The sequence below is a fragment of the Lathamus discolor genome, chromosome 3 (assembly GCF_037157495.1).
Source record: "Lathamus discolor isolate bLatDis1 chromosome 3, bLatDis1.hap1, whole genome shotgun sequence".
NCBI classification, from domain to species: Eukaryota; Metazoa; Chordata; class Aves; order Psittaciformes; family Psittacidae; genus Lathamus; species Lathamus discolor.
In genome coordinates this window covers 55,172,278-55,193,853 of record NC_088886.1, presented here as the reverse complement: position 1 = coordinate 55,193,853, position 21,576 = coordinate 55,172,278, and the positions used below count along the sequence as shown (strand labels likewise).

The following is a 21,576-nucleotide window of genomic DNA, read 5'->3' as shown; positions in this document are numbered from 1 at the left end:
AAAATAGGTGCAATGAGCCATTTTCATTCTTGAGCAATACCTTTTACTATGATGTAACCATGGCTGGGATGAACTCTGTACAGTATGAGGACATTATTCCTGATGAGTTCTCATGCATTAATCTTATCAATGATGCATCCACCATGAAAATATTTAGGGTAGATGCATCATAAGCCTTAGGCACTTGAAGACAAGCAGGGGCTCAGCAGCCTCTACAATGGGATGAAGTATCTCAAATACAGATCTTGCTTCCCAACAAGCTCATGGCAATATCATTGTGGACACTGACAGCAAACAACATTGCCCATCAAACAGCAACGTTGCCAACAAAATGAAAAGCTGGTTTCCTTCCTCAGCTTTCAAGTTTCAAACCAGCACTCCCAACCTTGTGCCCTAGCCAGCCTGACAGAGGATTCAACACAGGTTACCAGCTCTGCTGAGATTCCCAGGCACAAGACTGTGATGCGGGAGGAGCCCAGCAGTATGCGCTACACATCGAAGGGTTTTCAAAACAAAGATTAGCAGAGGGCAGGTACATGCAAAGTGTGCCTGTTGCAGTTCATAACTTCACGGTGCTGAAACCCTTGATTTGATTTAGCCCTGCCGTTCTCCTGATTGCATCTGCATAGCGCAGTGTTGCAAGACCTGTAACAACTTACATCTGTGTATGGCGGTTAGCATGGGCCTGGCCGCAAAAAGGAGGAGCCTTGCACCAAGAAACTGAACTCTTCACTCTGTCTATTTTCTGATGAATTCTCTTCACATCCTTTCAAAGCTGGTGCCTAGAAAATAGCTGTCTGACACTTGATCCAGATTATGGCACATAACATTATTATATACAGATTGAGGAATTTGGGGGCAGCACTACAGCACATGAGAGCACAAGGGGTGACCTGGATACCAATTTCCAGCTGTACTAAGAACATGCAGGTGCTCCTGGAACTACACTGAGCCTGCAAGCCGCTGGTATCTTTGACCAGAAGGTGATCTTACAATATACCTGTAGGCATGCAAGTTTGAAAGTGTTGGCTGTATTTCTTTCATCCTTGCCTCCATTTACTTTTTATTGACTGTGGCTGTACAAAAGTGCACAGTAGGATTCATTTGAAAAGCAAGCAGTATAAGAAATAATCTTAGTTCTTCAAAGAAACTGCAAAAATTGTAAATAACACTGATACTTTCCCAGTCTTTCAATTCAAACCACTTGTGTGGTTTGAATTCGTACCTGCTGAAATACTCAGCCTACTCTAGGATGGGAAGCCTTTGCTCTTGATGGTGTAGCCCCATGCAGTAACTGTGGCAGGGCTGGTTGGTGCTCTTTTTCCTTTTTGGCATATGATAATTGGCATACAGCATATTTATGACAGAATGTTAGACTGAGGTGCAAATGCAGATCTAATCCTTTCATCTCTCTTTTTCACATACAAGAAAGCCTGACAGCAGATTCAGTAGAGGCTAAGGAAGGAATTTCCCCTGTTTGCATGGCATATCGAATTGGCTGGATGCATTATACAGAGAGAAGTTTTCTTCTGAGGCAACATTGCCAAAGGCAGGTTACTGGGCTTGATAGATTAAAGACATGAACCAAAACAACAACGCTATGTTCTCATGTTAATTGTCAGGCTGTTCTCAGGCCTGTAGTTTTAAATTTGGCTGAACTGAGGATCAGTTGAACAGGGCTTGTTTTGTCACACGATTTTTAGTGTTCGCAGTAAGCTGTTAACAAGCTCTGGCAGATTTACGGTCACTAGACATACTTCTGCAAACACATTGTTTATAATTACAGTGAATTCACAGGGCAATGACCACAGAGGGATTGCTTACTATATCTGGATGTAATGTACATTACCATAAAGCCATAAGAAAGCGTTCCTGTGCTAGGGTCTCGTGGTATGCTCCCACTGAAAGTAGTGACTAGCTGATCAGTGAACCTTAAACTGAAGGCACGGGAGCATTGACTTCTCCCTTCCAGTGTTCTATATGTAGTCTCAGGGAACTATAAAAATGTGTTGTCTCAAATTAGAGCAGTAGTATTTTTTATTGCAGGAAAGATGAACTTGCACTTTAATGTTTAAATACAATGAAAAATACTTATGAATTGACATGCTCCATTTCTTTTTTTTGCATTTGAAAACACTTCTAGGTATTTATCCATAATATGGATTTAATTATTTTTTTTTTTTTAATAAAGATGTTACATTCAAAAGGGTCAAAATAAATCAGTAACTGAGTAAAAGTGCTAAGTATTAGCAATCTCAGTCAAGACTGTCAAAAAGATGTTCCAAGTTAGAATGTACAAATCGCACAGCAGGACAGAGCTGGCTAAGACAGCATAAAGAAAGAATTAGAGGTGAGCTCTGAAATTAATTGTGAAGATCGTGCCCATCATCAAAACATGGCTGTTGCTTTCAAAAAAAGCCTGCTCCATCATTTTGTACTGAAAACTTCATCTCTCCAAACAAATTAAACCCATTCTCGAGGCTGCAGATTCTCTTTCAAGTAGAGAATTCCCCTAAAAACTATTTACAATACTACTGCTACCTTGGTAAGCCAAATAAAAGATGGGGAAGTCCACTTAAAAGCAGCTTCTTCATTATAATTTGCCATTTTGTGTCTGGTCTGTGGCAGATATTGTAGTTGTTAAAAGAAATTTGATTAGCAAGTGAAAGTTATTACTTAAAAGTCACTTTATTACTCAAAAAACTAAGTAGGTGCATAAGCATACAAACCCCTGATAGAAGCAAAGCAAGACCTGCAAGGCATTAATTATACATTTTTCTTAGTGTTTCCTGGACTGCGCTAGAGATAAAAGGAGTGCAGATTTAACATGCAAACTATCCTAAATAGCTGTAAACTAATATTAGAACTGATTAAGTTCCAGCAGTTATCTCTGAAGAGCAGCTCCAAGATTCTGACCTGTTGCAAACACGGCATCATAACCAATTTATTTACACATAGCTAAATCTTAAAAGGCAATAAGCCACCGCTAAACAGACAGATTCCCAATGAATTCAATTAACTCTGCAGCTTCAAACAGACTCTTCTGAGGTCATTAAATTAGTAGTTATTTCTGTGTTTTATAAATGACATAGTAGCATGGCTTTAATAATCTGAACATTTTTTTGTTCTGTTTCTGTGTTCAAGTTCACATAAAAAGTTGCTAATCTAACTATTCTTGTGCATAACAGCTGGCTTGTTCTTTTGTAAATTCTGCCAAACCCTGAAAAAAATAGTCTTGCACTGCACATTGAGGAGGAGCTGCCTTTCAAACATAGGCAATGCTTAAAAAAGAAAGATTATGTGGTATTGTACTTAAAACAGTCCTTGCCGAGATCTTCAAAACTAGCTATCTCCTACATTTGGGGTTTGCTCATTTTCTTTGGTTTTGAAGGTACAAACTGTGAGCTGGAAATAGATGAGTGCTCGTCACAGCCATGCCTCAACGGTGCAACCTGCCATGATTCCATCAGGAGCTTTTCCTGCTCCTGTGCACCGGGCTTCCTCGGCGACCTCTGCGAAACCGACATCGATGAGTGTGTCAGCCAGCCATGCTTCAATGGGGGACAGTGCATGGACAAGGCCAACGGGTACGTCTTCTACAGCTGGGTAACACTCATGTGAGGTGCTATCAGGTCCTCTGTTTGCAGATGGGAAAGCTATGAGAGCCTGTACTGCCAGGTGGCTGATTTCACTTCAGATTGTGGGTTTCACTCTTTGATCTTGCACTGATTTCAGTTTAAATTTGAAAAGGATTAAATAAAGCAAGTCTGGTCTCAGACCAAATAGGACAACAAAATATTTATGGCAAAGACTGACCAAGAAGTACATTTTTCACATTTATACTTAAAAACATTTACAATATGTTGTGTTTCTGGCTATGAGGATTGTCATTTAGAAGTGAATTCTTCTTCTAACACTCGTCAAATTTTATTTTCCAAGAGAGACGTGAGAGTATATAAAATTGAATTCGCCAACAGCAGCTGCCCACACTGACAGACAGAAGCATCAAGAAAAGAGAGGCAGAGGAAAATTGTAGTAACCATAGTAATAGATACCATTAGGAAATGTGTCAGAAACTTTACAGGCATATAGGAAAACAGCTCATTATTCAAAACAACCTGCAGTCCATGGACAAAGAAGAAAAATTAAAGAGAATACAACCCAATAGCAAAGTGAACTTCTCCACCTACTGTTAGTAGCCTTACACAGAGGTCCAAGCGCAGCACAGGCAGCCAGAGCTCTGGCATTCATTCACCAGTGATGGCTTTAGATACTCAGCATGAGATTCCCAAACTGAAAATACATACATATAAGCTCAGTCTGAAAGTTTGTAAACGTATTCTGCAGGTGCTCCTCTCACCAGTATAAGATTTGTCCTCTATTGTGTATTTTCCAGGTTTTATAAAGCAGTTTTGAAGATCTTAGTTCCCCCAAAATCAGTCCAAAAGTCATGGCAGCAAGAGGCGTGCTTGCCTTGAATGAGAGGGTGAAAAGATCGTGTTCCAGGAACGAGCTTTTGTACATTGTGTTGACATGGCACCAACCTTGTGGAGCTCCTTTTCAGCAGCACTGAATGACTCTGAACAGGACAAAGCAATTTACTATTTTCCAGTGTAGCTAAAGCATGATAGCAGGGAGAGGTAGGTCACCTTGCACCGGACTAGTTCACAGCAGACACACTTAATAACCTGCAAGCCTTTTGAGGATACATGCATGAGGTGAGCAACTGGGATGCTCATTCAGGCCAGATTTAATCCTCATTTTTCTCCTAGTTTTTGAAGCTGAGGTACATGTAAAGGCAATTTTAATTGGCTTGTAATACTGCAGGATATCTGGAGAACGATTGGAGCTCTTACTGCATTTGTTACATGATGAAAAGGGTTAGACAGCAAAGCAATTCAAAACCAAAGGGTGCCTAACAATTTCCTTTCTTTTGTGTGTTTTTTGGGTTAAATGAAGGACTGTAGTCTTTAACTGTAGTTTCCTTTTCTGACTAATGCTGCGGTATAGCTGAGGCTTTTGTGTGTGTGCCATCAGCTCTCTCAGAAATGTGCAAGGTTTAGCACTAATAAAAGCCATAAATACAAACAAATTCTCTCCAAAACAAATTCTCTCCCAAATTTCAGACTGATCTACCAGTGATGTTTTAGTAATCCAACAAAGTAGAACTCAATCTCTTAAAAAAAAAGATCACATTATTGGACATTTCTGATTTAAAATCAACAACTTACAGAAGTACCTTATTCAGACCTACGAAACCTGGTGTGCACAGGCACAGAGGATACCTCTGCATGCTCCGACTCTTTTTTTCCATTGGAAATATTCCCAGGACCTTCAATGTTCTTGAAAGAATACCTGCGTGTATTTCTTTCTGCATACTGTGAGAACATCAAAAAAGAAGTCCAAAAATACGTTAGGTACAGTATCTAAGAGTATTGCTCTTTGCTCTTGCTATAAGGCAGCATCTGCCTGCTTGGTCATAGCCTGCCCATAAGCAGGGTGCCCTCCAGAATCCTTTAAGGTCCACAGCAATGCCAAACACTCAAAGATACCAGAGAGAAAAGGCACACATGTGGGGCTTCACATTAATCAGCGAGTTGTGAATATTTCTAACTTCTCCATGATTCTGGACCAAAGGGAAAAAGGAGCTTGGACTAGGGCAGAAAAAATCTTTCTCCACAGAGCTGAACAGCACCAAACTGAAGGCACATGGAGGAAGTGTGTGAAAAATACAGCAGAAAAAAAGACTTCTGTTTTAAGAACGTACCTTGGAATTAAAATTGGCTTTCTGATTCACATCTTCCTCATTACTTTTTATACCCTAAATTCAAATGCCACCTGGCCTAAGACATCTCTGATTTTGATTTAAGAATAATCCATACACTAGTAATAAACTGTCCTGCCAGAAATTTCTGCTTATGTACACTTAACTAGTGTAGTAAAAAACTTATGTTTTTTGGTTTGTTGGACTGCATGAGTCAGTTCTCTGATGTTCTCTTATGGTCATCAGTTATGCTTTCTTTCCATATATTTATTCCAACTCTTAGATATTAAGCACAGACACTATCAAATAAGTATACTTATCACATGATCAGCAAGATTCCCTGTGATTTCAATTATACAATAACCAGTGTATCATTTTAAAGCAATATAAGAATAATTTTTTTGTTTCAAATCATTAAACAAAGATTAACCAGGCACACATATTTAACATGATTTTAATGCAAAAACTTGTCGTTTCTTATGACACAAGTAAGTTGACCTTACACCTTACGATGTAAGCATGTGAGTTCTGTATTTTATATCTAGCTAGTTATAGCCGTTCTCCTGAAAAATGCCCACAAACAGAAACCCCAGACCTTATTGATTACCTGCACATTATTCATTTATATATACCAGTTAGTTTACTTCTAAACCCATAATAGTAACAATGCTATCAAAAAGAAGATTGGTTTACTGTTATTATTGGAAATATGAAGCAATTGGCATCTTTGTTCTAACCTAACAATAAAATAGTGGCTTTCATCAAACAGAAAATATCACCTAGTCAAGGAACAGACAATGCCTGTTTCAATTTCTATCAGTCCAAGAAAAAAGAATACTAACACACTTTGTACCTCTCCCCTTTTCATTTTGTGGATAAGGTTAAGCCTACAAAAATTGCATTGGAAATAACAGAAACTTTTTTCCCCTAAAATTTTTCAAAAGAAGATGTATTAAAAAAAATAAAAACCAATAATTCTTAGAAAATATAATCTGTCAAAACCAATTTGAATTCACAAGCAGGTTTTTTCCCCAGACAAAACCACATATTTCAGGAAAAAGCTCATTGTTATTTCCCAATTTCTGCGTTTTCTCCTTGAGCACCAGATGGTCTCGAGCCTGGACTCCACTATACAAGCTGCTAGCCAAGACTACACAAGAAGCCTGTGCACGTTTGGGAACAAAGCCCAGACCTCCTCACTTCCAGTTAGAGTGAACATTGCATTCTGTGTTGCAGGTACAGCTGTAACTGCACCGGCACTGGATTTATGGGCCTACACTGTGAGATCCTAACTCCCTTATGCTGGTCACAACCATGCTACAATAATGGCACTTGTGAGGACAATACTGACAATTACACATGCCATTGTTGGCCAGGTAAGCTCCAAGTTATTTAAATTCTCTCATTCCTTGTGTGGTAGATACAGCTTTTTCTGTTTGTTTTGTTTTGGTCTGGGTTTTGTTTTGGTTTTTTTTGTCTAATACAATGAATGGTTGAAGCTACCTCATCTTAAAATACTCTATGGGCTTCTATTTAGACGGTCTTCACTCACCATGAGTCAGAGCCCTATGGGTAAGATGCTGTCTTTTTTTAGCTAAGGATTGTTTCCCCTGCACAGCAGAACTGGGCAAAATCAAAAGTGCTAGTATTATGGAGTCAAGATAGGAGAGGAGTCAAAGTTGGAAGCCATCTCCTAGTTTCTTAATCCTTCAACCTGTGTGATACATTGATCACTGCTGCAGTTGGCCCTTTTTTAGTCTTCATTAACATGACTTTTAAACCCACTTAAAAGCTCATATTTCAGTGCAAAATGTTGTTTGTTTATGAATAAAACTTAAGCTAGGTGTTACACTGGGCAACTAGACTGCTTCACCACTGCAAGTTCTTGTGTCTAGCAGTGTAGGGTAAAACATGCTGGGCTGTGTTCTCTTCTACCAGCAATGCTGCAAAAAGACTCCCACATCCCCAGTGTAGACACAGAACCTGAGTTCTAGAGAGCCTTTGTGAATCTTCCAGCGAGTGGACTAACTTCAAGAAGTCTCTCTAAACGTTTAACATCTGCATCCCTACTGAGGATGCAGGAGCACAGCTCACTGTGAGGAGTTAATACCACAGTGTTCTTGGACTACACAATTCTTGGTGCATTAGGAATGGCAGAACCCTTAGCCTTTTCCAGAAACTGGGGAGCTAAGTGGCACTTCAGACTCCAGGTAAAGCACCTGATGAACACCAGTTTATTTATACTCCCCGACCTCCTCTTTCTTAGGAAGGTGGTGCAGAAAAGAAAGAAAACTTTACAAAGCCTGAGAACGTATCTACACCACAATGCAGGGGCTTGTTATCCACGTGGATTCCACATTACTTCTGAAAAACACCCCTGAAGTCTGTACAGTGCAGCCAAGCTCAGCTACCTAATGCAGAATAGCCATAGCAATATCCTGCTGCTGAGCCCTGGCAGAGAGCTGCAAGGAAATGTTCACACCTTCAGGAAGCAGAGGAAATCTTTTAGCACATGACAAAGTCTGAAACCAAGCATATCTGATATTCACAGGATATAGTATAGAAAGTGTCTGGAATGAATGAAGAGCACACTAACTGAATGCCTTCCCCTCATGGCTCTTGGCAGGCTATGTGGGTCCCCACTGCGAGGAGGACATCGCGGAGTGCAGCAGCAGCCCCTGCCTCTCGGGGGGTGACTGCGTGGAACGCTCCTGGGCCCACTACTATGGGAGCATCCCAGACCTGCCGCCAGCCTTCAGCTACGACCGGGCTGAGGGATACGTCTGTAGCTGCAAGGCAGGCTTTACCGGTAAGATTCCTTTGGGGAAAGCTTAGGAAGTGACCTACTGCAGTATTCTGTTGTTTAGGCCAGGCTATAAATAAATCTTTTAAATAAGCGCTGTGTTTCAAGGTGCCACAGTGTGAAGGGTCCCTCTGGTGGTCACGACGGACGCGTTTCATAGGGATTTGTATGGAATACCGGGAGTTGGTTGCACAAGTTGGGAACATGACAAGGGCGCAGCAGCTGGGTACAGTCCCTAAGGCAGCCCAGGCGGGAGAGAGCCGTGGTTTCTTTCAACACTTTGCCCACAAAGCCTCACTGTTCATAACCACATTTGCTCAAACAGTGCATAAGCTTCAGTTAGCAGGTGTGCTATCGCGAATTTGAAGTTCACTGTGCACAGATATTCTATTACATGAATGACAACCATGAAGAACAAATGAGAGTATCTTCATAAAATGGCCATGAAGAAACAGTCCTAAGGTTTTGGTGTTTCTGTCTATACAATCCTTGAATAATTCTACACAGCAGCAAGGGGAATGGCAGGAACACTTCATCTTAGCACAGGGCAGCATTTTGCATAAATATAGTACTGTAGCATGTCAGTGCTATTCTACGGCTTAAGAGAAAAATAATTTCAGGTAGTGTACATAGCCGTGTTCTTAAGGGGGAAAAAGCCCTGTCAAATTGCAGATAACCATAATCCTTAAAAGGATGAATTGAGATTTGCATTTGAAACAGCCACAAACAAGTTGAGTTTGGATTGCACACTTCTGGGTCTACAGCATTTTTCTGCCAACTCCATTCTCTTGTTCTTTCTAAAGGAAAAAATAACTAATAGCGGGATTCATTTAACCAGCCCTCAATTTCTTATCCATTTCACCTCCTGAGCAGCTTATAAACTTTCTTGTGCCTTCCAGTGAGTTGCATGACTGATGCCTGCAACATAGCAGGTGCAAAAGTATATGGAGACCACAACTTTCACTTGGCATTCCCAATTTATTTTTCCTTAAAGTGGCATTAAGACTTCTCTGCTTTTGTCCCATCCTTTCCCCTTAACTGTCCTTCCCTATTCTGTCACTAAGTGTTGCTGTTGTTCTTTTTGTTCTGCCTAAGAGAACGTACTATGAGGCTTCTGCTAAGGCTTGCAAAGTCATCCAGGCTGTCCTAATCACCCTTACCTCTTCACTTGCCACGTCTTTCTGGTTGCTTCCTTCCAGTAACGTCCACCTCCCAAGTTTCTTTTGCCTCCCCTCTTGCCCTAGCTTTTAAACATCTGTGCTCTGTGAGACAACCCAGACAGTGTTTCCTTTTTTAATCATCATCCTTTATTCTGTCATTTCCTTATCAACTGCCTTCACCTGGCTTGTTTGCCTGATTTGAGCTGTGATTCAGCTGTTTTCATTCACATGGATGACTTTCCTATTCCCCTGTGAGTACACACAGACTCTAACCCTGAAAAAAGTATCAGAATACATTTAAATCAATTATTCCTACATATTTCAATAGATGAGCTCCTCAACCACAATGCAAGAATCTCTGAAACATGACTGAGAGAAGTCTTAGAGACCCTGAAATTCCTGCTGACTTCATATGCAAATTACATTAAGTTTTTAACACCTTATATAAGTATAGTTATTACATTCCTGTTGGATTATATATATATATAGCATATCTATAACTATACCTACATAACTTTCATTAGAAAAAATCACAAAATATGTCTACTAACCAAACAGTGTGCTCAGACAACTGGAGGCAGGAAGAACATAATCTTTAACAAGGATGGCTATAAAAGCTGCATGTGAAATGTCATTCAGTAACTTGCTGCAAAATAATGGCACAACAAGGTTAATCTGGCTGCTCTTCTCAGCTCCTTCCCTGCCTTTGTTTTTCAGCATGGCCTAAATTTTAAACTCTTCTTTTTGCTGGCCTGTGTGAGGTACAACATTGTCAAACAATTCACATATTTATTGAGAACACAGCAGGATTACTCTAACTGGCACCTAGCATCCTAGTCTCCCAGGCTTTGCTTTAACAGCCTTTAGGTACAATGCAGCCGTCCTCCCCAGTCGCCCCAGTAACACTTTGTATTTCTCTCTGGCCCTTCTCCCAGGTAATCTGGAAGTAGAAAATGCTCAAAATGGACCTCAGCCTCCTTGTATGTCAGAAACATACACACAAAAGGCCTAAAGGGTGGAGCGGAAAATTCACTTCTCATGGTGATAAGTAATTTCTCCAACTATAGCCAAGTTCAAAATACATGCACCACATGTTTTAATGGGAATTAAAGATGATTTAGGATTAGAGCTGGTAGCAGGTAGTATGACTCAAGGTAGCAGATGAATCACTGATCAGGATCCCTTACTGTATGGGTGCTTATCTAATGTATATGAACCAACAGACACCTGGAAAAAAGGTCAGATCCTTTCATCTGGGTATCAGTACATTTCATTGACAGCTGAAGTCCAACATTTCTGTGGGTGTAGGTCAGGAGTTCTTCCAGCCTTAACACCTGAACAATTGTGCTTTAGATATAAAATCTCAGATTCCTATTGAAGCAGGACAAAGATTTTCTTTCATAAGTCATATTCAGTAATTTATTATGCCTCTTTCCTCAGTAAAGCACTCACAGAATATTATAATCATACTTCACTGTTCAGGGTAATAAGAAGAAATAATAATCTACAGACCCTACATTGTGAGGGCCTGATCCAAAAGCCATTGAAATTGATGGAAAGATGTCATTAAGTTGAGGATGGTTGCCAATTTTTAACAAGCATAAAATGGTATCTTTGAACTTAATGGATAAAATTGCAAATGCATTACTGTAATTCAACTGAAAAACTGAAAACACCTGCCTTTTGGACTACAGTTTTAGCCCCAAGGGCAGTAGGTAGTAGAGCCTAAACACACGCCTATGTCAGGATAAACCACTTCCCCACCCAGCTGTGAGAAAGGAACAAATATTGTCTGGCAGTATCTTGTTATAAATAATGATTTTTCAGGTGACTTGAAAAATAGTCACTGGCCATAATAAAAGTCTTGGAAGGAACAAATCTGCAACAAAATTATTTACACAATTGGATTCTTCAAAATAAAAATACCAGTCTGGAGACTTCATCCCAGCTAGAAACTCTTTGAGGCCACCAGATAGAGGCCATATCTTAGATAAAAAATTTCTCCACAGATTCCACAAAGGGTTAAATTCTCCAGCTCCCTTTTAAAACAAAAGTTTCTGGGATACTCAGGTTTCAAGCGGTCTCGGTACTTCTGCAGTGGCAAGCGAGGTTTTTTATATTACCTTGGTTTGCTGTCCCCTCCCCAGTGCAACAGCACTTTTAATAGATTGGGCTTTCATTGAAAGGGCTTGTGATTTGTTACTGCTAGTTAAAGGCAGTACTTACTTACCCTGGAACTGTGTCCGTTCATACCATGGATATATTGTATAGCTCTAGCACTGCGCATTTTTTAAAAAGACTGTTATTCAAAAGGTTAAACTTTTCACTTTGCTCATGAAAACATATGGGAAAGGAGGAGGAGGGCAGAGCTATGCATTTGGTTGTGACTCATTTCACCAGGTTGTAATAAACTTAACACCATGTCAAAATTAAAGAGCTTCTGAACTTGCAAGGTCTATCAAGTGACACATTCCAGTGTCGAACTGAGCCAAGGAGCAGTGAGTGTGGAAGGCAGGTGGCTTCTGCTCCCTGTGCCTTGAAAGCCATGCTGCCCATGGTCCCCAGGTGTGTGCGACAGTACTGCTGGCAGGGATGAAGATCATCCGTTTTGTTTCAGCAGAGTGATTGGAAGAGGAGCAGAGCCCACTGACCTATTTGTAGGCAGAGTGCCTGCTGCCTGCTGACATGCAGACGAATACTGGCTGCCGAGGACCTTTTTACTTCTGGTGTTGTTATCTACTATGTGCCAGCTGTGCCATCGGCACTGCTGCTTGCTTTGGCATCGTGAATCCCTAAGTGTTCTTGGCCTTTTCATTTATTTCTCTTGTTTTCTGGTTTTCCCTTTTAAATTTCTTTGGCCCTTTTCCCAGCCTGTTGGACTGCTGCAAGAGAAAATGATATGATCAGACTGGTTTCGTATGCGTACTGAATTCCTGGCATATGCACGAGGGAAAGAAACTGTCTCCTGGAGCCAGAAGATAGGCAGATAAATGGCCAGTGTGGGAGAGTACTGAACACTCAACTAAAAGAAAGCCTCAGCCCAGATACTGAGCTGTGAACATAATGGGACCAGTGCTTAAAAGCGAAATCATTTGGACTTTCATTCTGCACTTAAGCCAGGGTGAAAGAAACACAGAGGCACACAGGCAATTGGGCTTCCATTTCCCTGCGCATCTTTAGATGCTGCAATAAGCAGACCACCCAGCAGACGACAGGCTAGACTGTCTCAGCCAGGCATATTCCCCTCCCCTGGTCTGTGACAGTATATACAGACAGATATTATTTACAAGCAATGGTTAGGATGGGTAGGATAGGCACAGTATCACTAACTTGGGAAGCTTAAAATACATTCATATATTTTTGGTTTCTTTATTTTTTAAATTCTCTCCTTAACCATCAGTGTAATGATCACAGAGCTGCCATCTTTCTTAGGTACATAAAGTGGTGTCAGTCTTGCAAAAAATAAATCAAGCAGATGAATAGAAGAGTTCTCATCTTATACCCAAACTTGAAATATATTTTTTTCCTTTATTTCCTCATCTGTCCTTCAGCTGTTCACACCACAGTAGTCAATCTTTCCTCCGTTACACCAGGTTAATTCACTTTATTGCATGGCCTGTCATCACAGTTTAAAAGGTTATTTTCTCTTGATTCTGAGACCCTATAAGCAGACAAGGCTGTTCAAGGAAAAAATAAGGACAGAAAGGAGGAGATACAGAGAGAAAAAGCATTTTTTAAATTAAGAACATTTTAAGGGCACCGCTCATCTTTTCAGTAGGGCTCGGGCTTCTCCCACAGGAAAAGCAGGGACTCAAATTCAATATTAACAGGTCTGGACGTACTGTTAGCCAATAATTATTCCCACAGAAACAAAGGTTCAAGAAGAAAAATGCTGCTGCTATCAAGCACCAGTCAAGGTTAGCTGGTTTAAGGAGACATTCCAATGCACGTGTGAATCACTGAAAAACAGAATTAGGACTTGATACATATATAGTCTTCTTACCACTGTCAATGCAGAGAGGCTGTAATGGGGATGCAAACATACATCTTTCCTGCCTAAATTCAATTCACAATTGGTAGAGGATCCCCTTTACACTGTTAGATTGCTGTGAAAGATTCCCTTACAAAACCAACTTTGTGGTGCTGGGCAGTTGTGCAGCAAAACATTAAAAAGTGTCGCTATTTTCTGAACATGGGGAAGAAGTTACCGCTTTCCTAGAGATATTTCTACAGTGATGCCTTATCTCTCTTCAGAATCCGTGATCTCCCTATAGTCTTAGGTTCAAAAGCGCAGGGTGGGGAGGAGGAGATCTTTCTCTCTGCTCCCAGCCAGTCTCTAGCAGCTCCAATATTACAACACCAGTGTAGGCAAGGGCTGTACCAACACAGGATGCCTTGAGGGCCTGGCAGGTGCTTGGTGCTGTAAAGGCACTACACAAAAAAAGACAATTAGCACTTTAAAGTACTTTTTCCACCTCTACTAAAGCCTCTGATCTTGAAAGAACATTTGGAGAGGCTTTTAATGATTCTGTCCCTTAACACTATTTAACATTTCATCAACTGCTAATCATCCTGGTAAGGAGATGTTCTCCTTGTCGTCAGGATTGGTTCCTTCTCAGTCTTCCCCATCTCCTCTATTTTTGTCATGGAGTTCTTCTCTTTTTTTCTGAAGTTTTGGTCAGGCTATTCTCTCTGAACGGCAGAGTGCATCCTTTAGCCCTGCTCTGTAGACTACTCCAGGGAAAGAGGCAGACAGCTTTTCAGACTCCCAGAATGCAGCGTGCTCACTAGACTCTTGCTTGTCCCTTTAGTCACTGTTGATCAAACTGCTTTCTTTGCAAGAAGTGCTAATTATTTCTCATACTCTTAGCTCCCAAATCAAATCATTATTAAGTTAGTCTAACCAGTCTTCTCTGGGTAGTCCCGCAGAAGCAAAGCTGAGGTTGAGCTCAGAACTGGCACAGTCTGTGCTGTAATGGCCATATGAAGGAAGCATACCTCAGAACATTGATGACAGCACTGACATTAGGCTATATCTGGAAGAATTCATGAATTTGCCATTCCTTTATCAGTTTCCATTGCAGAACTCATGGGACATTTCTATTTAATTTCTACTGCAGGTAGTGCTCCTCTTCAACCATCGTAAGAAATACCATTTAGTGCAAGGAAGTGTAATTTTTACATTCTTCAGCCACATAAATCACCACAGCAGCTAATACTGACTTGGGTTATTTGTGACAGCTCTTTCCTTAACAGCTTATATCTTGAGATACTTTGTAAGATCCTAATAGCATATTTTGTAAAAATTAATCTTATGAATTAGTTTGCCACCCTACATGGCAGTGGACTGCAAGAGCAATTGTTTAAATGCACCAGTTCTAGTTGTAACGGTTACCTAGTGTTTATCACTAAACAATTATGATTTAATGGGAGACACTTGAGAAAACAGCAGCATATATCTCTAACAAATACTGATACAACTTGATAATCTTTCTGTATTTACCACAATATTCTGCAGCTTGGGTTTCGATTCACTAAAATCTGACCATTTCATGAAAACAAGCGAATTCAGTTACACATCGCCACTGTGAAGTATGTGTTTTCCCCTCTTCAGAAAGACAGAAAGGAAGATTAAAGTCCAATATGATGATGAGGTATGACATTACCATTTGAAGAGCGGGGTCTTACAACCACCCATGTATTTGTACGTCATTACTATATCCAGCTACCTTATTTAATGTGCTCCAAGTAGAGACTGAAATAGTTTCAGATCCTAGGTAGAAAATGTGAACCAAGCAGGGCACAAACTATGCAGAGGACTCATTTTAATGAAACAAAATCTGAATTTATTGAAAACTTCAGCTTGTCCCTATTATTTCTATTGTGCAAGGGAACCTTTTGACAGAAGATGACTTTTACTGGCAGTGACAATCTACGTTAAAATACTGTGAAAGCTGAACCATGATCATTAAGAAAGGAGCCCTTGGGCTTTTCATGGCAATGCTTTACAGAATTAACCTCCAGACCTGAAAATCTGTTTTCAACCCTGAAAATTATGTTTGAGTCCCTAATATATTTATGTATATTTTTTCATGGAAAATATGCGTTACATGAAAAGTTTCTCTCCTCTTCTTGTTGCAAGTTTCACTGAAAGCACAGAGGCCACAGCCATGACTACTGCATTATTCAGCACCAGAAAATGCCCAAATGTAAAGTTGTTTGGGTTTTTTTTTGAGTTAGAAATATATGAGATTAAAACAGTAGGAAGCATCTACCAATATTTTTTTCAAAACATATATAGATTCTTATGCTTTAAAATTTGACAGCTCCCATCATTACTATGATGTATTTACTCTAGTTACACTGCTATGTTAAGTTGTACAATGTAGTCCTATGTGATTGACAGAGCCTGCAAGCAGTGGATATTTTGAATCTGGCACATCTCTCTGTGTTAAACTGTGTTGCACACAAACACTTTTTAGCATGAAAAGCTTTTATCCTTGAAGGGAAGGAGGAGGGTATGAATGGCTTTCAATCCATCTTGCAAGACACAGGCAGATAATGTCCTAAGATTTAAGGAATCTGTAAGTCCAGTACCTGTCAGAAAGTGCTTAAAAAAAAAAAACAGGGAAAAATAATAATAAAAAAAGACAGTTGTTTATTATTTGGCAGCAAGAATAATGCTTTTCAAGCATCTATTATTTTCCTGACAATTATTCCTGGTGGGTCATTCCCTCACATGATCGAGTACTTGTTAAAACTAGTCTAAATATGCAGTGAGAATTTTACTTCTGGGGCTCTGCTTCAGGCTCTGCCTACTTACCTTTTTGATTTCTTTCTTAATACTGTGAATAAACATTTCCTAGCCTTTTTAATTGGCATGCCTCAGATATTCATAGTCTCCTACAATCCAGTTTGACCATCTCTTGGTTGAGCTTATGAACATGGTGAGTTCCACCTTTGCCTATTGAAGAATCTCTCTGGCCTTTTAATTTCTTGATTGCTTTGCCAGCCCAGCAACATGCTGGAGCCAAACACAGCACTCATTTTTCCTTACTCTTCCTGTTGTTGAAAAACTAGTAATCTTCATTTCCCTTATATAAACAGAAATTGTTGTGCATCTCCTGATATATAGTCTGATGTAAGTTCTACATGGCTAGCACACCCTGGCATTACACATAATCCAGCATGTTTCCTAAAGAGAAGCTTTTCTTGCATATACACATTCATTCAATGGCAAAGACAACCACTAGTGAAAGCGAAGTTTAAAGTGTGGTCTAAGCGATAACCATGCATAAACCCTGAGGAAAGCAAAGCTATTGCACATACTAAACTCACAGCAGGACTTTGCTCATCTTCTAAAGAATTTGATTGACCATCTCAGGAGCTACTTTACAGCATATGCTTTTTAGCATTGTATTGTATAAGGCTGCATCATTCTGGTCAAATTACAGTCAAATTGCAAAGTCAAGCAGATGCATAACTTTTCCCCAAACAGAAATGAACTTTCTTTAAATGTACACATCGCACATTTTTCATTAATCTGGATAAAGTGCTTAATAAGTAGACAGTAAAGAGAAGACCTGTGTTATGGGACTAATATATTACACTTCCTCAATGCATTCTAATTTATGGAATATTTAAGGTCAAAAGTCAAGTGATAAACAAAATGACCCAATTTAATGGTTCAATGTTTTACTCAACAGATGATTTCAAAAACAGCCTTAATAATCTTACCATTGTGAACCCCATTAAAATCCAGTTTATTGGAAATGCAGTAAATTATACAACCAAACAAGCAAACATTTAAGAGGCATTAATTCTCTTTTCCCCCAATAACAGAGGAACTTAGAAGTGGCACTGCAGAAGCTGAAGGAGTTCAGTCAGAAATAACACATGGGCAAGTAGTTCTGAGCCATACGCTTGTATGTCTAAAAGTGTGTACGCACATACGTATGTGTTAATACACATATATGTAAGCTGCTTCAGAGTATCTTATTGCTCTGCTAATAGAAAGCCTTTCTTTGATCACTCATTAAAAAGGTCTACAACTTTCATCTTTTCTATTTTGAAGTGCACAGTTTTCTGGTTGGATTGTTTTGTGGTAAGAATGAAAAATTTGTCTTTACTTTCTGTGAGATTTGCAGTATGCCATGCGTACACTTGTTAATAAGCAGAGTTTATGTCATTCTTCATTACTAATTAGTTATTTTAATTGCATGGTTCTGACAGTAGGACATGTGTGATGTTTGCATGCCAAACCTGTATCTATTTTTTATGAAAGCGATATTGGCCTGTATTCAGGTAAGAAGTCAAGATGCATGAGTAAACTTACTTGAGATGAAAGTATGCAGGCTGCTGTTATCTTTCTATGGCATCAAAATGAATGGTATAACGCCATTCATCACTTGATTCTTGTAGAGGTTACAGTTTTTATGTAGTTTAGCTACTCGGTTTTCATGAGCACAGATTTTAATATGCCTTTGAAATACCCTTTCTCACATATAAACTTCCCTAAATAAGCCACAAGAGTGGGGTAACATTCTTGTTCATCCTTGGTAAAGGGCTTTACTTGGTAAACTTCTATTCGTATTACACCTCCAGAAGAGTATAAGCTGCCCTAATATGTGAAAATATGCAATTTGCTTGAACTGGCATCAGCATTCTGGTACCAGCAGGGCTCTGACAGGTATAAAAGCTTAGAGAATTAAGAGTTCTCTGTACTCCTTCTGTACCTATTAGCCAGTAGAGGGAGCATGAAACATTGTCAATGTATAGCATCTGCTGCACATTAGAAAAATCTAGTTTTAGCTGATATTTCAGCACCATCTGAACTGCAAGATGCTATGTCACAAAGGTTTTGTGATGAACACTGTTTGCTAGTCCGAATTCTTAACATCAGTTTTTAGCTTTTGCACCACAGTTTGATTAGCAGAATCGTCCACATGGAGCTCAGGGATATTGGTCTTTGGCCAGTCATGCAAGGACCACTCCGGGCTGAAAGAGCTATGGGAAAAACACGCACTACAGTTTTAAGTACAAAAGAGTGATTTGATGATCCTGATAACGGCTATTTCTACTTAAAAATCTGTTAGCGCCTTGGAGGCTTGGCTTTCACATGAGAAGAATAACACCATTTTCCATCCCAAAGTATTGGGATTTACTGACTATTTCAGTGGCCTGCTGATGGAGCTATTGAGGTGAAAGGAAGCAGAGGAATTCCAGTCCTGCTAAAGGCTGAGCACCCACAGTGAATTTTGCACCCTTGCTTAACAAAAAATATTTGACCCAAGCATCGTGCAAAATACTCGTTTTCCTCTTGATCCTTAAAATACTAGCAAAGGACTATTGTACACCCTTACATAAGGTTCCCATAATGCCAGTGGCATAAATGAAATCAGTTTTTAAAGCATAAAAAGCACCTCATCTAGGCTCAGAAATGTCACTAGTAATTACAAATTTTGTTTTCTAGTATACTCAATTCTTTATTTATGGTGTGAAATGTTTTTTGCCCTTTTGAACTTTTGCTATTCTAAGCCAACCAATATTGTCGGCATGTTCCTTTAAAAATAATTGCTTCTGGACTGAGAAATTGAATGTCAAGTTCCAGCTTGATATAAATTAAATGGGTTACATTAATAGTCTGGGCTGTGGTAGAAGTGAGCGTTTCAATTCTGGGTTTGACTTCAGGACATGACCTCTTGATCACACAGGTCAGCACAGATGGGAAATATTGAAGGGATACCTGAGGGTGACGTAGGGAAGAAAGTACTGATGTATCACAAACTGTCCGATCCATTAAACAGAAGCAATGTCAGACTCCACTGAGGGTAAAGCTTAGTTGTCATAGGTCATTATGCTCTTCAAAAAGAAGTGAGAAGAGTAGAAGGAAAATCACAATGATGGAAATCCTCAGGGCTGTCATGTACACATAATCTTCTAAACCTTCCTGAATTAACACTGCCAAGCCTATGTACAGAAGGAAAAGAGTAAAGAATCCAAATATTCTTAACTTTTACAGTACAAGTCCTAGATTTCCCACCTTTACCTGTTATAAAGGATATTTAACATACAGCATTTTATATTTAAGAGCAGGGTATCTGTACAGCTGAGCCTCACACTTAATTGATCAGGTCTTAAGTTGAATTGCATGCATGAGAGCAATCATGTTTACAGATCAGGCAATACATAGTTCTTAAAGGAGAAGGAATGGTGAATTGGAGAGTTTAAATGTGGAGTTTTTTCTTTGAAATATTATTGCCTGCCTTTACAATTTACTTTCACTGCAAGTTCTGAGCAACCCCAGGTCTCAGCTTCTCCTGATTTTCCAAACCCTTCATCATCTTCATGGCCCTTTGTTGGACCTGTTCCAGTACGTTCACTTCTTTCTTGTACCTGAGGAGCCCATACATGGTCCTCATGTGGTTTTACTGTGCTGAGTAGAGGTGAAGAGTCACCTCCCTTGACCTCCTGGCAACAAGCAACATGCTTCCTAATACAGCCCAGGAGACTCTTGGACCTCTTTGCTGCAAGGGCGCACTGATGGCTCATGTCTAACTTGTTCACCACCATGGCAAAGCTGCTTTCCAGCCATCTGGTCCCTAGTGTGTCCTGGTGGATGGGATTATTTGTCCCCAGGTACAGGGCTTTGCAAATCCGCTTGCAGAACTTCATGAGATTCATGAAGATTGCCTATTCCTCCAGCCTGCTGAGGTCCCTCTGGCAGCACAACTCTTCCCAATTTTGCATACAGAAATGTGTACATATATAGAATTCCAATTTTAATCACTAATAAATAAGTAAATAATAATAATAATAATAATAATAATAATAAATCACTTTCATGCCTTTGTTGTATTGGACTCAGTTTTCCAGTTCATTGGCAATTAATCGTCACTGAGTCCCAGGTCTAAGGTCTCCTCAAGGACATAAAGAGTATGTTTAGACACTGAGTAATAAAAATAAGCTGGTAAAGTGAGCACCAAAATTAATTTTATGTGATATATTACATAAAAGCTCTTACATGAATTATTCCCTGTAGCATCTAGCTCTTAATTATTCACTGTTTGCTAATAGGATGAAAAGTGATAAAGCCTTGTATTTTTATGTCTGCTCATTTGCACCGTTTGAAATAAACTCTGAGGTGATTATAATAAAGCAGAATCTGCCTCTGTTTAGGTACCTGGGCTGACTTTTTCAGGTGCAAGGAGAATTTCAAAGTTAAGGTAGCCTTTTACTGATCACCGGAGTGCTGGTACCTTTAAAAGAAATGATTTTGAGTTAACTCAGAGAAGGACTTTTGCTGATTGTGTAAGGAGAACCAGATTAACCACTCTTCCCCTGGCTGATAGTGAAATTTGCACTTTCAATAAACAATTCAAAAAACAGAGAGAAGAAAAAAAAGCCTAGTATAGACAGCTAATTTATGCTAATAATTAACTGCTAGAAATAGATTTGGTGGATCTGATTCAGGTTGCTCTCCCACCGTTGTATTCTTTGAGTCTGGCTGTGTTAAAACAAGACACTATTACAGAAAATCATAATAATCAACACAATTATGGCTGTAGTCAGTCCTATAGGACTATTTTTTCTTAACAAAGAGAGTTCAGAATCTGTTATTAGGCCTGTTTGTGGGGCCAGAACAACACGATAAATCACTACCTGTAGTAATAAATAAACTGTTTAAATGCAGTACTGTGAACATGTCTCCCCAGCTACAGAAGTTAACTGCAGCACATAAAGACATACAAAAACTAGATTTAATCTAGCTATTTGTCTAATACATACCCAGGAAATCCCCTAATAAGACATCCAGCACACCACGGCAAGCACACACAGTCTCAGCTGAA

At 39.6% G+C, this 21,576-nt stretch overlaps 1 protein-coding gene across 1 annotated transcript in view; it reads left to right on the top strand.

Annotated features, from left to right (window-relative positions):
- The window catches only part of CRB1 (crumbs cell polarity complex component 1), a 73,450-nt gene that overhangs the window by 4,906 nt on the left and 46,968 nt on the right, over window positions 1–21,576 (top strand). The window contains exons 3-5 of the mRNA XM_065670502.1: window positions 3,392–3,587; window positions 7,001–7,140; window positions 8,391–8,573. Coding sequence (XP_065526574.1) covers window positions 3,392–3,587; window positions 7,001–7,140; window positions 8,391–8,573 — 519 coding nt within the window. The remainder of the gene's footprint in view (window positions 1–3,391; window positions 3,588–7,000; window positions 7,141–8,390; window positions 8,574–21,576) is intronic.